This window comes from Zonotrichia leucophrys, chromosome 3 (assembly GCF_028769735.1).
Source record: "Zonotrichia leucophrys gambelii isolate GWCS_2022_RI chromosome 3, RI_Zleu_2.0, whole genome shotgun sequence".
NCBI classification, from domain to species: domain Eukaryota; kingdom Metazoa; phylum Chordata; class Aves; order Passeriformes; family Passerellidae; genus Zonotrichia; species Zonotrichia leucophrys.
The window spans coordinates 10,056,303-10,075,328 of NC_088172.1; the positions used below are offsets into that span (position 1 = coordinate 10,056,303).

Consider the following 19,026-nt stretch of genomic DNA (forward strand, 5'->3'; position numbering starts at 1 on the left):
TTCACTCTGTTGAAAGAAATTATTCCATTCAGCTTGAAACTGATCAAAGCTCTTCTATACTGATTGGAGAGCCAAAAGGGGACTTTTTATGGGACCAGGATCTACGTAGGAAGTAAGCAAAGGCTGTTTTAAGAACGTTTTCCACATTCACTTAGAAGAGGTTCCCATGGAAATCTAATTCAGCTAATAGTTACGTTACTCTTTTGGCAACTTGCCTGCCTCATGAGGAAATATCATTTTAAGGGGTTCCCATAGAAAGCTATAGCTTAAATCTGTACTGCAGAGTGATGGTATTCACTAATGCCCTGAAGCTCTGTGTCCTGCCAATGCAGCATTAGAGAACAAGTGCTTCCTTGTGGGGTCTGGGTACTCTGCTACAGTGAGAATGCTCCTCAGATTTCCTTCTGTCATAGGGCGTACTGTAAGGGGAAAAAAAAAGGAGGGGGGGTGGGGGGGGGAAGAAAAACCAGGGGAAAAAAAAAAAGGGCCCTGCAATTCGTGTTTTATTCATTTTGGGTTTTTTGTTGGGGTTTTAGTAATCTTCAGACCTACAAAGGAATAACTAAAAATAAAGAAGAAAACAAAAACCCCTCAGTCCTTTGAATGTAGTGATATTTATTATGTATATATATATATGAGAGATAATTTTATAATGAAAATGTAACAGAAAGTCACAGCTTCTTAAGTCAACGCAAAATTGTGCTTCTAAGTCAACACACATTCTGCCATCTAGTGACCAGAAGAAATTGTACTGACCAGTTGCTAATGTGATGAGAAACCTCAAATACTGCTACTGCTGTGTATCTTTGTGGGAGAACCTCTAAAATGGGTTAAAAAAATTTGCAGAAAACTTTTTCATGCTCCGAGAAGTCAGATATTGATCAGATCTACTGAATTTAGTTAATATTGCAGCCCAAAATTTGATTTAAACAGACTGATTCTTTATACATTTCCGTAGTCTTCTTTCTTCCTTTCCCCCTCTCCTCCTCGCCCTTCACCTGGGACTTCTATCAGCATTTTGCATAATTTCTGGGAAAAATATTTGTGTGTTAGGATGCCATGCTACTGCATGTGAGACAGTTTGCATTATTGCACATTTTGACTGCAAGACCTATTCTGTTCATTCAGCAGTCAAGAGTAAATGGAAACACTTGTTTGGCTAGTTACAGGTCAGGAGTGGGTAGGGTAGTATGAATCACACTGCTGGAGCATTGTGGGTGAAAGAAAATGACAATCTCTTTGGGGAGTTGACTGCCTCTTTTTGCTTTTAAGGTTTTGAAAAGCTTCCAGGAAACTGCTCTACTTGTTCTGTACAAGCTGATGACACTCAGCAGCTCTCAAAAGTTCCTTGGCATTGTGTGTGTCCTAAGGGGGTAACCCTAGAGGTCTCAGAACCACTTTTTTTTTTTTTTAGTTCATTTATGATGTCATCACCAACTTCTATGATGAAAAAGGCTTTTTATATTAATGGCAGTGTGTCCTGCACCATAAATAGCACAATTCATAGTAGATGGTACACCATAATGCATTTGTCCTCTGAAGTTCCCATGAAATATGGTAAAAAATAGCCATAAAAGCCAGACCAACATGGTTTATAATGTCATCTGATTAATAGGATATATATGCAACAAATATATCCGTTAATATCATAAAATAGCCTTAAAATCTGTTTGATATTTACCTTAATTTCAAAGAATATCCACTTGTCAAAAAGCAAAGACTTGGTGAGTAGAACCCTGCAAAGCTGGTATTTTTCTTTTGTATTTCTCAGTTGTCCTAGTTTGCATTTTTACACTGTTAACAGATTTTTTTTTCTTCTTTATTCCTACAGAGAGCACATGGCACCTCTCTCCTCTTCTAAAAATGTACACCTACACTGGCCGCAAGATTTTAGCTTCTCCTCTAAAAACTAAAAAGGTTACTCAATAGGAATAAAAATTCACATAACATAACATAACATAACATAACATAACATAACATAACATAACATAACATAACAATAAAGGTAAAGCCAATGGGACTAGTGATAAGAGTTGTCAATAATACCAAACTGTAAACTCTGGAATTGCAATTTTTTATTCTGTCCAAGAAGGCATGGAACTATATTACCTATATGCCTCTGCTTGTATGTAAAATGAAATCACGGAATCAGATAATCATTTAGGATGGAAAAGCCCTCCAAGATCACTAACCTTTGACCAAACACCACCATGCCAACTACACCATAGCACTAAGTGCCATGTCCAATCATTTTTGAACACTTCCAGAGATGGAGACTCCACCACCTCCCTGGGCAGTCTGTTCCAATGTTTAACCAAATGATACATAACATCCATATTAAAATGTATGCATCACTAAAATGCTTTGAAGTATTGATCCATTATGAGCAGCTGAGGAGCAAAAACATAGGCATCCTATTGCAGTGATCCCTTGTGCTTCAACAGCCACCAAAGGACCACTGACAGCAGAATAAATTCTTTTATCAGATAATGAAACCTGAAGTTTTCTACCCCAAATGTTTGGAATGTGTTATGATTTATTATAAGTCTTGGTCTGTTTGAAATGATTCAAGGTTCCCCATAATGCCATTTTTATTTACATTTTAAGATATTTATGGGATTTTATCTTCATGCTGCGTAGATTATAGCATTAACAATGTAATAAAAAGGCTTTAAACCCTTGCATGTTTCCAGGCCTAATTTAGAGTCACACTGTCAATTTCTGAATTAGACCATGCACCTATTTGTTGCTGAAGGGATTTGCTTTCCCCCTGTATTTAATGAAACAATATGATTAATATCAATGTTAGAGATAAAACAAGAGAAGAACTGTCCTGTTTCACCCAAATAAAATTTAGGACAGACATCACCAAAAAAATTCTCTTCAGAAACTAATGTCTACAAAAATACCTTCTTCTGGGTTAGAAAACTTATTTTCAGCAGCAAAAACTAGGTAAGAAGAGTGAGAATGATAAAAATTAATTTACTCAGAATGTCAATTCAAATATCCAATATTATATCCAGATATCAGGTCTTGAATCATGCTGACTTGACCTTCAGGACACCTCTGTGCTATAATACTGCCTACATTAGGATGGTTCTTAGCACCTTTCGCACACAAACAAATCCTTGAAACTTCTGTGCCATTTAGTCATACTCTAGACTGACTTGGGTTAAAATGCTTTCCCAGCCCAGACAGCATTTAGATACTGCCTCTCTGTGAAGTATTGAGGGGAAAAAAAACAGCATAATGGATTCACCTTCTGTATTTATTACCTAGGATCTAAAAATGAAGGGAAGTTTCATTCTATTTAGTATTTATTGCAAACTTAAACAAGATATTATATTAAAAATGCTTCATAAAAATGCATTACTCTTAAGCTTCTTAGATTAAACAATTTTGAGATCATTGTTTCTACTTATACACAGAAAGTGGACATTTCTGATCCCATTACAAAAATGCACTTGACCCTTTTTTTTTTTTCTCTCATGAGGCCTGAATTTTAATGAGGTCTCACCCATGCCAGTGCATTGCATTTCCTGGTACTGCTTTTGTTCTCATGTGGCATTTGGTTAAATACTTCAGCTGAATATGAAAATAAGAGCATTGCATAAGTCTGGTTCCATTTTTTTTGATAAAACTTATAAAAATATTTTTATCTGGGTAATGAAAAATTTATCTTTAATATATACTTGCTATATAAATGCTTAGTATATCAAAGGGAGATTAGCTGAAAAGTGCATCTCAAAGACCATCAGCAATAGCTGAAGTGCATTGAAAATGTTTTGTTGCTTAAGTGGAAAAATGAAAAAACCGAGGCACTATAATCATGCTGAGTGGTATTTATAACTCCATGGTTATGAGTGGGGTTACATCAGGCATTATCCACAATGCAGAGAACTGATCTCCCAGACATCCCTTTGCCTCTCCACCAGCAGTCTCTGTCCTGCAGGACACTGCATGTGCCCGCACCCAGCACAAGATGCTGCAGGACTGGGACCAGACCATTCACCACCTCCCTGTATGCCTCTGGAAAGCCTTCCTCTAGCAAAGGTCTCCCATTATTGCACTCTGTCACTTCAAAAGTAGAACTAAGTCTTCTGCAAGAATGGTGCCATACCCTCTAAATTGCCTGACAAGCAGAGATCATGCAGGCAGCAAACTCAGAGTAAACATGCCTTGCTGCGACAGCCTCTTCAGGGGAGAAGCTGTGTAGAGTCTCCTGCCATTGCCATGCTATTAATTACAGTTTAAATGTGTCATCTGTACTGCACCTTGTAAAAATGGTATTAAATATTCTAATCACAGTTTGCATTAGAATATTAATTGTAATAAGAGATTTTCCACAGAATCAAAAGCTGTCTTAAATCAGAGAAGCTGCAGAAGAGGTGTATTTTGGAAAAAAATTATTCATAGAATTTTTAACACACATATGTATATATACACATACATATATATATTATATATTTGCATGTGTGTATATACATATGTCATTTAATTATCTTATATTTATTTCTGGGATGTATTAAAATGTTGAATGTTTAATCCTCAAAATATATTTTATTAATTATATTTTCAGATATTCTCTTTAGAATGTGAACTGCATTGCTGTTCTCAAATGAATAATTAAATTTATATTTTAAGTGGTGCCAGTAATGAATATTTACAAAAAGAAACGCTAATTTGGAGAAATACATGAATAGTTTACTAGAAAGGAAAAAAACCTCTTGCTTCTGATTGACCCCTTAAAAATAAGTTTACCTTTTATTGTTTCTTTAAATAGAAATTTTAATGTCTTAAATTATTTATCAAGACAATTCATTTGCAAATAATATTTATTAGGGATATTTACATATCATATAATGTTTTGTGGTTTTTGAGGCAGAAAGGTAAGTTTTATTATCTTCATGCCTTTACAAATTGGGGAGAATTTTGAATTTTGCATTTGCAAGGTAACCTTCCAGCAGAAAGGTATTTTTAAATGTTTGTGTTCCCTGTGTTTCAGACACCTTCTGCCTCATCAGAAACTTTATGTGATTGTAGTTGAAGTAGTTTCAATGTTAACCCACATTTCCCTGCACATGCTTCTTGAATTAGAGTCCCAGGTTTTGGGGTGATTTTTTACAGAGTATTTAGCACTGAGCTGCAGACAGCTGTGTGTGCCTGGCAGGATCATAGGGAACTGTGCTGAAGATACAGCAGTCCCCCTCTAAGTGCAAAAGACTTTCTGTATTTCATTACAGAAATGAAAATTAGAGCTAAGGTAGAAGTCTAGGAGGTTTGCACAGGACAAGAGAGGGTAAATGACAGCATTAATAACAGGATAAACAACTAAAGCACTCATCTCCCACACTCTGGGGCTTGATGTCACCGATTTTTCGTGGGTTTTCCCTATTAAAATCAATGTGGAGAGTAAAATACAATCTATAGTCTTTTAACTTAGAGGTTTCAGGAAGGAAGCAGATCACAAGCATTTGTTCTACTGTATTCAACCTAAAATATTAAACAGTTCATTGGCTAAATTATTATAATTTCCGACTGCCACCATTCCCAAAGATGACTTTTTATCTCTGTTGAAGGCTTCATCAGCCTGAAAGATGAGTGCAGAAATAGAAGTCCTCTGGAGAAGCAGCAGGCTCTGCCACAGAACAGCAATGTCTAACACTGTCACCGTCATTTTCTGGTGTGGTTTGCACGGATTTAAAATAAAGGAATAGAATGTCTGCATTTGAATAACTGTTTTTGTCCCGTGTCATACAGCTGATTTATAGAATGTGTCACTACATTGAATGTTGGTTCATAAAATAAAATCATATTGGAAAATCTGCAGACATAAATTTAAGTATTTATTGAAAGCTGAGTGTAGCAAAGTTAAGTTGATTTTAACTGCCATGATCACTTGCCTGACTCTTGCCAGCAACTTCCAGGTATGTTTAGGAACATATTGCATGAGACAGTATGTGACTTTTGAGAAATGTCTACACACAAGCTTTCATAAACCTTTATTCTGTCTTTAGAATTTGGAATGATGGGAGATCATACAATTAAAAGTCAGCGACCTCGATCTGTTCATGAGAAAAGGGTCCCTCAGGAACAAGCTGATGCTGCTAAATTTATGGCACAAACTGGTAATACATCAGTTACATTTTTTCTATTTACTGTTGTTAATTTTAGCAAGACCACTGCATGTTTCCATAATCTTTTGCTGCATATTTGTCAGTTTTCTAAGCTGATACTTTTTTTGAGTCATTTATTTTTTTTTTTTCACCAGTTAAAGTCCATAAATAAAGTAGCTAAGAGTTAGGTAGATCATGCAAAAACATGCACTGTGAATGTGAATACTGAATCATTTAATGTAAGCATGAATTTCTTTAGTAGTAAAAGCAGTCTCACATGTACAAACACAGGACAGCTCACTGTGACATGGTAACTTTTTTTCAAAGATGTTAAGAACATGCTTCAGAATTTCTTTATAAATAGAATGTCTAATCCCAGCTTTAGGCTTTTATCAAATTAATTAATTACTGGGGTGACTTTAATGTGCATGCGTTCAGCATTTGCTATCTTTGGCCCAGCACGATGCTCTGGTCTCTAGTTTCCAGATTCATAATTGCTAAATGAAATTGGCCGTAAGTAGATTTTAATTGAATGTGCAAATTATCTAACAGTTTTTCATCTAAAACATATTTTCTAATTTTGTTTGAGCAACTTCATCTTCTTTATCTAAAGATACCAAGATGATATTGGAAACCTGGAACTGAAGTAATTAAAAAAAAAGCCTGATTAGCCTGTTTACCAACAGCTACCACAGCTGTCTTTGGGGTGAATGATAAAATTTTAGTGGTGAGTTGAATTAAGCTCTCATACACCAAAACTACTGCCCATTTTGACTTCAGTAATGATCCATGTATCTGTTGGTAAAAGCTAACTCTTTATTGGCACCCTACACACTTCTTTCCAGTAAGTTACTGAGTTGACAATCTTGTGCCCCATAATTTTGTATGGATTTGAATCAACTTCCTCTGTATCCCATAGTAACTAACCTAGAATATATGCCTGCATCAGTTGTACATAATGCTTCCAGTTTTTATGCACTTCAGTAAAAGAGCTATAATTGCTTCTAGATATGTTGCATGTTGACTTCCTTAGTGGTAGGGTGCTTTACTTAACAGATTTGCAGAAATCGGTATATTAAGCAATCTAAGTATAGCCAATCAGTGTAGATCTGTTTGATAACAAATTTAGAATAGGAAAAAGTTTGTTTCCCTCATATTAATCTGTAGGATTGCTTTTATGGCTAACTCCCAGATACTACTGTAAGCAAAGGCAGTGGAAGAAGGGAGCCTAGAGTTCTCTAGGTCTCCATGCAGTTTTTGTTTAGGAAAGTAGAACTTATCACTTACATACCTAGATCAGACATATAATGTTAGTTGCTTACTACTTAGAATAACACCTTTGCTTTTATGCTGCTTCTTGAATTCATACAATTACTCAAAAAATAATAAAATTATCTGGGGTTTTTTTCCCACATAAATCCTTAAAACTTAAATAATATCACGCAAATCTTGTATTTGATAATTTTTAGTCATGCATTGCAGTGCATCTATTCTGGGTGTTAAGAGAGCTGCATTACAAGTGCAGCCCTTATACCATCACCTTCCAATACATTGTGTGTGTGGAGTGGGAGATGAGCGTTCAAAATTATACAGGATTGGTTTTCAAGGTCCTGTTCTGAAAGCATGTGAGATGTATGAGCATATAAATTTAGATGCCAGAGTTTGGGGAAATATATATTTTCCATGCTGCAGGTTAATACATTTTAAGTAATACTTGTGCTCTTTCTGGACATACTAATTTTCATATCTTCATTTTGTTTTTCCTTTGTAGTGATCATTGCATATTTTCTTCACCTGTAATGCATTCATTTTTCTTGCAATAAAATGATTGTGATATCTTCCTAAACTGATTCATAAGGTTTTTTCCCTAACATATCTATCTCATTAATTTATCCACTAAGAAATATTATTAGTAATTGGTTATTGAGTTTATGGGGTTTTATATTTTAAGCCTTGATATTTTATTTTTTGTAATAATAAAACAGATAAAAAGCGCAACAAAATATTTGTATGTTTTTAAAAGGCAGTGAGATAGCAATAGAGAAATATCCTGGAAAAGATTTATGAAAAGCATTTAATACTGTTTGAATTGTGGACTTAATCCACGAAATTTTGCTGGAAATTGAGGAGTTTTAAAATGTGGTATTAAAATATGCATTTTTCTGGTTTTGGAGAGTATTATGAAGCAGTAAAAACATTTATTAAAAAATACTGTGTGAATAATTTCTTGTTCTATATTTGTCATTTTATGTGTTTGGACTGATCCTTCCCTTAGGTGTTATTGGATTTAGAGAGTATAATGCAGGTAAGTTTTACACAGATCAATGAGGCCTTCCATACAGTAAGTTATGTTTCCTCTTACGTGTCAAGCATCAGGGGAGAATAAGAGTTTGGTAGCTTGCTAGGAAATAATTTGAGATTATAGATTTATTATGATTGATATAAAAATTTAAGAGTTCTCAACAAAAAACAAGAAGGTAAATAAAAAGTAGCCTGTTCAAAATTCTAATTTCAGAAAAGAATGGATAAGAGGAAAACAAACAATTGAAGATATATTTGCAGGTTATGTACTTAACCTGGATTTATTATAGAAAATATAGTAGTTTTATGTGCTGAAGTTAAAATGGTACATTAAAATTATATATATTTAAAAATGTTTTCCTTCTTTCAAATCTTTTAAAATAAGGAATAATCATCCTGAAAACAGTATAAAATACTCTGAAAAATTAAAAAATTACCAAAACAAATCATAATGTATTGTATAAAAAGAAGCAAAGCAGCTGGTGAGATAAGTGTGCTCTTTATTTTGTTTTCATTTTGCTCTTTTTTGCTTTGCATGGTAATATGGAGGATCTTCCTCCAGCAAATGTTTAAGCCTTCTTTACATGTGATGATGTATATTAAGAAATTATGCTTTTTGTGAATGAACAGTACATAAATTCTCAGGACTTCTAATAATTAATACTAATTTCAAAATTCACTCAATACATTCACACAACAGTCTGACTACAGCCTGATAATCATGTTGCTGCTATTTTCCATCATATTCCAAGGGTTTAGAGTAACATCTTTATCACTTTAATATATATTTTTTTAATTTTTAATTTCCTTATTTTATTAGTTGTGTAATGTCAATATGTCATTGTTGAATAATGGATTGTTTACACTGAGTATATATAACTCTTTTGCATAATGAGGAATATCTTGAGAAACATAGTTTAAATATTTCTGCTGCTTGACCTTTTATCTAAACAATTTTAACAAAGGCAAAGTCAGACTTCAAACATGTAGGAAAAGACAAAAAGTATTGGCCTAGAAACCCACAGTAATACACGTTTTTCTACCATGCATATAGGGCTTATAGTACATATTTTATAATTGTTAATGTCTACATACATATTCAATATATTTAGCATGTTATGTCATCTAACCTGAACCTAAGCCATCTAACTGCCTAATCAAAGTGCTAAATTCATGTCACAAGAACTATTAAAACAATAATCAGTGATTTTTTTTTCATTTTTTTCACCTAACAAATAAAGAAAAGAACTACAAAAATCACTGGTGAATTTTTTGTGTAGAAAGCTCATAATTTTGTGGTTTTATGTAGAAATTTTTAGAATTGCATATAATTTTATTAAAAACAGAGGGATTTGTGTGCTAATTATAATGCATTCTGTCTTTTTACTGAATAAGAAGCACTTTTTTTTTTTTTAAAGCATTGAATAGCCTCAGAATTGAATCTTAGAAGTCTAGCAGAAACAATCATTCTGCAAAGGCTTCCTGCTTGACCTCTGGGGGGAAAAAAAACAACCAAAAAAAGACAGTTTGGAGAGATTCACAGATTCTTGCTACAAAGCACAGTTTGAAGAAATAGCATGTCACTTACTGCATTCTTGGAAGATAGCACCAGAATATTCCTGCTTTGCAGACAGTCCCTCGACTGTGATCAGTATCAGAACTTTTGGAAGACTAGAAGTATACTGAGATAACTGAAATTTCAAGCAAGCCCCTCAAGTCTGCAGATTTTATCATGCCACTGATTTTAAAACAGAAAGTCCCATTTGTTTCTAAAAGGACTTACACTAAAAAATTAGGCATGCAGTAAGGATTTGAGCTGCCATTTTACATTACATTCTGAATTTTAACAGAAGAAGCTAAACATCAATGCACAATTATTTACTCAAATTGTTCAGTGAGGTATATTCACATTATTTTTGCTTTTGCTTTCTGAGAATACTCAAGGGACTTATTTTTCTGAACAGGAATTCCTTTGGGAAAGGAATTCCACAATTGTGTGTATAGCTGTTCATCCATTCTTTCAAAATTCAAGCATTCTTTCCAGAGCATCCATGGAAGAAAATGTTATGCATGACTTGTTTTCAAAAAATAAAAATATAATATTCTATCTCTCAGAATTTTTTGTAAAAAACCTCTTTTCTAATATACAGTATTAATAAATCACATCTGACATTTTGAACATAGTAGTATGTATTACTTTCCGTAATTAGGTCTGGTACACCCAAGAATTCAGCATACCTGTAGGCCAAAAGCAAGGAGTAAATTTATGCAGTAAATTATCAAAGTTTCCATCTCACATTTCAGGTTAAAGTTTAGTAAACAAAATATTTTCTTTGTCAGGGAACTTCATTCAAATTCTATATGATTCTGCTGAAGAAAATGTAAGACATTAGGGACTGATTGTCTGGGTTTTTTTTAATTGGAATTCCCTTACTGGTAGGGCTCCTTAAACTGTTACTGAGCCTTAATTCTAGAAGGATAAGTATAAATATCAAAGACAAATCCTTTGCTATTATGTAAAAAAAGTTGTCTATGTTCTTACAGAATCCTGAGGGTAGTGTTGTTTCTCAAGTGTTGAAGGGCAGTAGTTCTCATAAAGTTGTAAATGATGCTAAGACATCAAAGTGTTCCCCTCTGACAGGCGTTTTGTGATTGCAGCATCATAGGTGTCCTTGTTTTCTATTCATTGCACATTTTCACAGCTGCTTTACTCCATAAACCTTTAAATATTTATTTTGGTGTGGTACCTTTTTCTTTGATTTATAAGAGCGGACGATAATGAGCTTCAGCAAAAATAAAAGAAACCAAACAAAACAAGCTGTGTCATTAATACTTATGTCTATATTCATGTTTGTTTGTTGTCTTGAATACAGGTGAATCTGGTGTTGAAGAGTGGGCCCAGTGGAGTACGTGTTCAGTTACTTGTGGTCAAGGGTCGCAGGTGCGAACCAGAACTTGTGTATCACCTTACGGGACACACTGCAGCGGCCCTTTAAGAGAATCAAGGGTTTGCAATAACACTGCCCTCTGTCCAGGTAGTGTTAGCAGCCAATAAATAAATTGTGGATGTTTTTGAACTGTATTATGATAAGGATTTGAAACTTTTTTTTTTTATTATTATTAACATGGATTTCATAGGGGCATTTCAATTAAAGCAGAGAACTGTAATTCTGTTCACCTGTGATTTTTTTTTTCATGTAGGTTATTATTTTTATTTTCAGAACAGTCAAGATATGGAACAAGAGCACCTTTTTTACTGACAGTTTCATATTTTTTTTCAAAAAGTCTATATTCTCTAATTTTCACTCAGAAAAGAGAAGGTAGCATGAGTACAAAGACAAACTAGGGAAGAAATCCAGATAATGAATACATTAAGAAGCAGAGACTAATTAAGAGGGTGGGTTAACATATATTATTTGACACTGCAATTGTTTTCCCATTTAGAATACTCTCTTTCAGGCAATGGGCCAGACAGTGTTCTATGCTCAGTTATGTCTTCATGGACTTCCCTTTACATTGTTCTGGCAAGAAAGGGCAACAGCTACCTATCAAAGGAAAAAAGATCAGACAAAAGTAACTCTCTTACATCTGACACACAGTAAAGGTCATCAGTGTCTTGCATCACAGTTTTCCTACTCCTTTTGTCTGAGAGATCTGGACATCGTTGGAGTTCAGCAGTAGTTATACACTAAGGAGAAGAGACAGGCATATTCAAGTTAGTTGCTGAAAGGGCACATCTTTCTTTAGACTCTACCTGTGGATCTGTGATGGGAATCTATGATGGGAAGCAAGAGGGAAGGCATATGCCTCATGACTACATTATTTTTCCTCTGCTGTGACTGAAATGCAAAAAAAAAAAGAAAAAGAATATATACCATCCTTCAGATGGTATGTATAGTACAAATTCAGGACAAATTCCTCAGGTCTCTGGAACATTTGATCCCAAGAGGGTGTGAGCTATCTTCAGCTTCTGGGGAAGCTCAGTACATTTTTGAAGTAAACTAAATTGTTATACAGAGGGAACTCTAGGACTGTATCTCAATGAGCAAAACAGGTAGGATCCAACCCTCATGTTGTTACTGTGTATTTAAAAATAGCCAATGGGAAGTGCATGTGATCCCATCGGTTTCTGTATCAGCATTATAAGCATTTAGGGAGCCTCTGTAATGAAAATCAGCTTACAAGATTGTCTCTAGATGATGCATGATGGTAACAAGAATTGCTCTCATCACCTAAAGTTTCCTATCGTGCTTAAGTTAATCAATTCACATGAAATTCTATAATATTTCAGAGTAGAAATGCCTAGTTAGAGCTGAATTTTAATACTTTAGAAGTGGTAAAACTTTACACATGGAAGTGTTTCCATACAAAATGGCAGGTATTTCTAAAACATTTACAGTAGCTTGGATTCTGCCAGAGGTGGGAAATACTGCAAAAGAACTCTCAAGTACCAAAAAAAAAAAAAAAAAAAAAGTGAAAGAGAAGAACTGTAAAAGAAATGAACAAACATTGCAAACAATCAAAAATAGATTTAAATATTCATCTGAAACTATGTGAAGAATAAACATGAAAACAGTCCACCTCTCACAATGAGTTCTGCCTGATTTTTTGCTAATTAATATTAACTAAGAGGAGGGAAGAGGATTAAATAACCTAATTTTCAGAATTTTATCTTCATTCTCTCCAGAAAGGGATATTAAGTTTTTATACAAAAAAACAAACAGAAACAAAAAACAAAAAAATTACAGGTAATGCAACAGCCAAGGTGATTACTTTTCTGTCAAATTTAAACTGGAAAAAGAGTTAATTCTTAGATATGTTATGGATAAAGGAGCCTTTAACAATGCTCACCCCAAAACAATGCTCCATATTTCTCAGGGCACACAGGAGCTGTTTCCTTATATCCTCACGCTTCAGGATACAGCTTTTGTTTCCAGATACCCAGTAGCAAAGGCTACAAATTCTTAGTGTATGCAATTCCAAGATATTTTCTTTTTCAGCTCACCACAGCTGATTTTGATAATCTCTATGTATCTTGAGATACCTTTCCTAATTAATCAGTCTCCTGGATTTAATCTTGCATATTGTTCCATGCAGTTACAATACCTTATTAATTTATGTTTTTCTCTGTCTGACTACAGGGTCACTACTGTGTAGCAGTGTGCAAGATTAGCAATTTAGAAATATGCTTTTCCTAGGCATTGTTTAATTAATTTTTCAAACATCCTTTTAATTATTAGCCCAAATATCCTCTGTCCTCATTCTATTATGTATCCTGACTCAGAAAGTTGCATAGTTCCTGATCCTTGGTCCATCCATTAAAAAAATATATACATAGTCTGTATACTAGTGTATTTAAAACAGATGTTTGACAAAATGATTAGTAAAAGGATGTGGGGCATTGTGAGAGCTGGAATGCTTCCTAATCAAAGAGTTGTCCCTTTAACTTAAAAAACATGCAGAATGACCTACTGTACTTCATGCATCTATCCACAGGCTTCAAAGGAACCTGTTAAACTTGCAAATACTAATGCAAAGCTTTCAGACTATTTTTTCTATTGCCTTTAGATATTCTTTATACACACTTTAACATATTTTATATGCTGTCCAAGATACTCACTGGGATGTTAGAGAACATATTTTTCTGTGATCTCAGTGTCCTGGAAAATTTGGAAAATGGGATTTACCAGCTTCATATATATGTATGTATTGGAATAGATATTTAAAATTCAAAATAGCATTACTGACAGTCCAAGCAAAATAATGAAAGAACCACTTTTTACATAATTTTTGGGTTGTTTATATTTATTTCAGACCAATACTATTCTAAAGAAGTGCAGCATAGTCGACAACAAAACATAGATAATTTTTATTGTCACTGGTCCTTTTGCAGGTGGAGATACTTCATGATCCATTACTGCAGTGCTACTGTATTCATTTCAGTTTAGTGAATTATTTCTAACACAGCTAAAACTTGATGGGAAAGAGCACGGGATTTCCATGCTTGCAGATCATCTCAGCTTCTTTTTCTCCTTCTCCATTGCCTTGAACACCTTTTGCCACAAAATTTAGTTGTAGCCTAAATTTCCAGGCTTTTGGGTAAAGCAAGACATGGCAGGAGCAGCAATACACTAAGCCATTTCAAACATTTATATACTCAAATCTCCTATACTTTGGCTGGTGTTATTTGCTAAGGTAGTTTTACTTACCTCCCTTTTTTCTCTCCCTTATCTTATTGCAATGGGCCTGACAAAAAACTTAACTGCATCTTTCTTAGACATCCCCTTTAACTAGTGAAAGGCCACAATAAGGTCTCTATGGAGACCTCTTTTCCAGACTGAACAACCCAAACTGTTCTATCCTGTCTTCACAGGAGAGATGTTCCATCTCTCTGATCATCTCTGTTGCAGTGCTCTGGACCAGCTCCAACAGGTTCATTCTTTCTATGCTGAGGGTCCAGAGCTGGAGGCAGCACTCCAGGTGGGGTCCCACCAGAGTGGAGTTGCAGGGCAGAACCTCCTCCCTCACCCTGCTGGCCATGATGTTTTTGATGCAGCTCAGGATGTGTTCGGCTTTCTGGGCTGCAAATGCACAGTGCTGGCTCATGCCCAACATCTCATCTACAAACAGCCTGAAGTCCTTCCTTGCAGGGCTGCTCTCAATCCCATTATCTCCCATCCTGTGTTGAAACCACGTTGCCCCCAAGCCATGTGCAGGACCTTGTTGAACCTAATAGCTTTTACATGGGCCTGCTTCTACAGCTTGTCCAGCTCCCTCTGGACGACATCCTGTCCCTCAGGTTTGTCAGTCACACCACTCAGCTTAGTGTTGTCTGCAGACTTGCTGAGGGTGCGCTCAGTCCCTCTGTCTGTGTCATTGATGGAGATATCACACAGAACTGGACCTACCTGCACCATGGCAACGGCCATAGTTTTTTCAATATCTGTTCAATTTAAAGCTGAACAAATCAAAAGTGTTTAAACCCCAATAAAAATCTCACAAAATATGTTTGTGGGATGAAGGCCAGCATGGCCTAACGCCTCCTTCCACTTCACAGCAGTTGTGTGTTGTGAACACTGTGGGTGTTCACTTCAACATGATTAGGTTCACAGAGTGGCAGAGAGATGGGAAAGATGCTTTGCAGTAATCCAAACTTGTTGTGCTAGCAATGTTTTTGACAGAGAAGCTGGCAATAATCTGAATATTTTTGTCCCAAATAATGAATCTTGCATCTGAAATTGTGTTACAGAAAACAGTAACTCCTCTGCGGGCCAGCTCTCCATCTGGTGTAATTTGGCATAGCTCATCTGGCTATAATTCATCAGATGCTATAGGGGATTTTTTTGCATTTAGAAAATAGTGTTAAAGAAAGAAGCTGTAAATAAAATATCAGAAAGAAAAATCAGGGGTAAGAAACTTTTAATTAAGATTTTCTTTTAAAGATAATCTGGATAATACCGGGCACTTCTGTAATGTGTTGTTTTAGTGTTATGCTTATTCCATCCTTGATTTTGTTATTGGACTACTAGTTTCAGATATAAAAGTCTACAAATGCAAGAAGGTGCTGTGAAACTTTCACTTAATGAGATAAAATTTGTCATGGAAGATGATTTTTGGCACAGCTTAATTTAAACCACAAACAGATAGAGGCTGCTTTCAGTCCATCCAAAATGAAACATTTTGTTTTGGCTTGTGTTTAGTTCCAAAATCACATAGGAATTGTTCTGTGTTGCTGCTAGCATGCAATCAACTCTTGCCTGAATAAATACACATCCTCTTGGTTAAAGACCTTTAAAGACAAAAATTCAGACAAAGACAACAAACTTAGAACATTTTGACAAGGAATCAAAATTTCAAATTAAGCAATAGGCTTAAACTTGTATGTGCCCTGAAAAACCCCACTCTATGTCTACATAGAGTCAAGACCTTTTCAATTTTTTTTATTTTTCTAAAGAATAATCTTTTTAGAATTTAGATTAACTTAGTTTAGCTAATTTTTATACTTTTTAAAAATCTTGTTTCATCTGAACATTTTAATCAACCATTGTGGTATCAGGTATGAAATTCTGTCATATTTTTATTACTGGTTATTGTTTGGAATCTTATCTGACAAACTGTTTTCTCATTAATTTTGCTCATATGATAAAAAATTGGGAATCTTAGAGATGTGTCTGGATTCGTAATCTAACGCCTTGCCAATGAGAAAAAAAAATTCAATTATATAGATGAATAAAAACAGCTGTAGTACTTGTTAAGAACAGCTGAAACTAAAATAGTTATGGGCAGGTATAGTCATAAATTTACTATTTTCAGAAGTTCAAGACTTTCTGTTTTTGACAAAAATGTCAAAGTTAATCAAGGTTTCTAAACTAACTAGACTAAAATCTGTCACTTTAATTTGAACTGTTCCTGAGGATTATTTTTTTTTTAAATAATGCAGATGGATATGATATTTAGAGAAAGATAATAAGGACATAGGATGTGGTCTTTTTGACCACTTTTATGTGACCAAATGAAAACCTTTCATTGATTGAGCTGTTGTCCAGTAAGTTAAAATCTTCCCTGAATTAAGTTTGACATTTTCTGTCAGGTACAATTTCTCAGATGTTAACTAACAAACTTTTTATCTCAACATAGTGTCTGAAATGACAATTTTTCTTACTTTAAATGAAAGGCAATAGAACTTACCTACTTGCTGAATTCCCCTTGATCTTACTGATGAATTTGTGATAATGTGCCAGGGAGCTGAATGTCCTTCCACAGCCTTGCAATTGAATTTCACCTCAGGAAATGTTATTCTGATTCCTGCAAGAAAAGGATTGTATGTGTGGAAACTGGGCAGGGTATATGTGCCTTCAGGGCAAAGGAAACCTATATATGAGAAGTTCTTTCACAATGAAAAAAAGTGAGGACAAAACAGAAAATCTATTTCTTCTGTAATGTTGTGAATCATTACTACTGATACACTCAGATGTTATACACAGTTTGCCCCTCCAGACACCCTTCAAACAGACAGGGCTTCAGAAACAGAATTATGTGGTACTGGGTGACATGTTCAGTGTGGATACTATGTTTTTGGATTTCTCTGAAATGCTGAACATTACTGCAGTTCTCATCACTACATTCCTGTTCTGACACTGCCTAATTTAAATTTGTGCAACTGCTCTTATTAAAGCAGAAGAAAATAAGTAAAGTTGGCTATGCAGTATTATTCAATTTATATAGAACTGTTTTACAAATGTACATGTAGAGAATTTTCTGACAATTTCACTGTTTTTTTCTGTAAAGGGGTTGCATATAGTATAAAAGCTCACATGGATACTGTATATCAGCTTCTTCTATAGTAGAAAATGCTTGAAGTATAGAAAGATTCATCTTCTAGATTCCTTATATTAATATTATCAAATATTGTATGTAAAAATAGTATTATAAGTTTGTAATTTATTGTGAACTCTGAAGGTATTTGCAGTTTGTTGAATGAATGTTTTTCCAAGAGTAAAGCATGTCTTACAGTCTGTTAAATCAATGAATATGTTCATGTATGGAAATGGTATATAATTCTTTTACTTATGTGGTCTTGGAATTTTTGATGAAGATAATCAAGCACATCTGCCACCATATTGCCACCAGAATTTAAACAATTGAAAAAACTTTAAGATTACTGCTCCAATTTGTGATATTGATATAGTAAGAAATTACTGCATTTATTCCTATAATTTCAAAAAAAAGCTTATTTTTGATTGGTTTTAGATTTTACAGTTGCCTTGATACAGAAAGTATATGCCAAATTTTCACAAAAGCATGCCTCCTGAAAATCAGGGCTATTAAACATATCAAGTCAGTGACCAAAGATGTCATTACTAACTTCTGAAAAGGAAAGTCATGATGTGTAAAACAGTCAAAGAAGAGAAACTGTGATAGTGAGATTAGTTTAAAGATTAGAGAAAATGTTTCAAAGTATATTTTTAAATATACTTTGGAGAAAATATGATTAAATTAAAATCAACTAAGCTTTTAAAAGTATGTGTTTTCCTATGATAAAGCTTACCTATGAACCTGATTTCCTTGAAGGTGGCAGAATAACTCCTATTTAAAATGTTGATCTTGTTTATTTTGAAATCCTTTGTTACTTGTGTGTCTATTTCTGGTTAAAATCTGTATGGTTTGTTGCAGTACATGGCGTTTGGGAGGAATGGTCACCTTGGAGTTTGTGTTCATTCACATGTGGTCGAGGCCAAAGAACTAGAACAAGGTCATGTATACCTCCCCAGTATGGGGGAAGATCATGTGATGGACCTGAAACACAGCACAAACCTTGCAATATTGCACTCTGCCCTGGTGAGCTCATACAGCAACTCTCTGCTTTGTTACAGTGCATTTAATGTGGGTTGTTTGTAGTTTCTTTTATAGCACTTTGCACATAGGAAAAAAAACATTATCCAAAGTGACTATCTTGAGTAATATTGTTTGCTGGGAAGGATGGCTCTTACAATTGTTCATAATTCTGACTGCAATGGTTAAAGTATATAGTCAGGATGGTAACTGTTCAGGACAGATGCAAATAATATTTAGTTTCTTTGAGGTACTCTCTCTGTAGGGCACAGTACGT

The 19,026-nt window shown here is 34.6% G+C and overlaps 1 protein-coding gene across 10 annotated transcripts in view; it reads left to right on the forward strand.

Moving 5' to 3' along the window:
• The window catches only part of ADGRB3 (adhesion G protein-coupled receptor B3), a 445,880-nt gene that overhangs the window by 173,027 nt on the left and 253,827 nt on the right, over positions 1-19,026 (forward strand). For 7 of the 10 annotated variants that reach the window (XM_064707320.1, XM_064707325.1, XM_064707328.1 and 4 more), the window contains 4 exons: positions 6,018-6,128; positions 8,392-8,421; positions 11,291-11,452; positions 18,591-18,755. In XM_064707320.1, coding sequence (XP_064563390.1) covers positions 6,018-6,128; positions 8,392-8,421; positions 11,291-11,452; positions 18,591-18,755 — 468 coding nt within the window. The remainder of the gene's footprint in view (positions 1-6,017; positions 6,129-8,391; positions 8,422-11,290; positions 11,453-18,590; positions 18,756-19,026) is intronic. The other 3 variants (XM_064707323.1, XM_064707327.1, XM_064707326.1) reach the window with 2 other exon arrangements.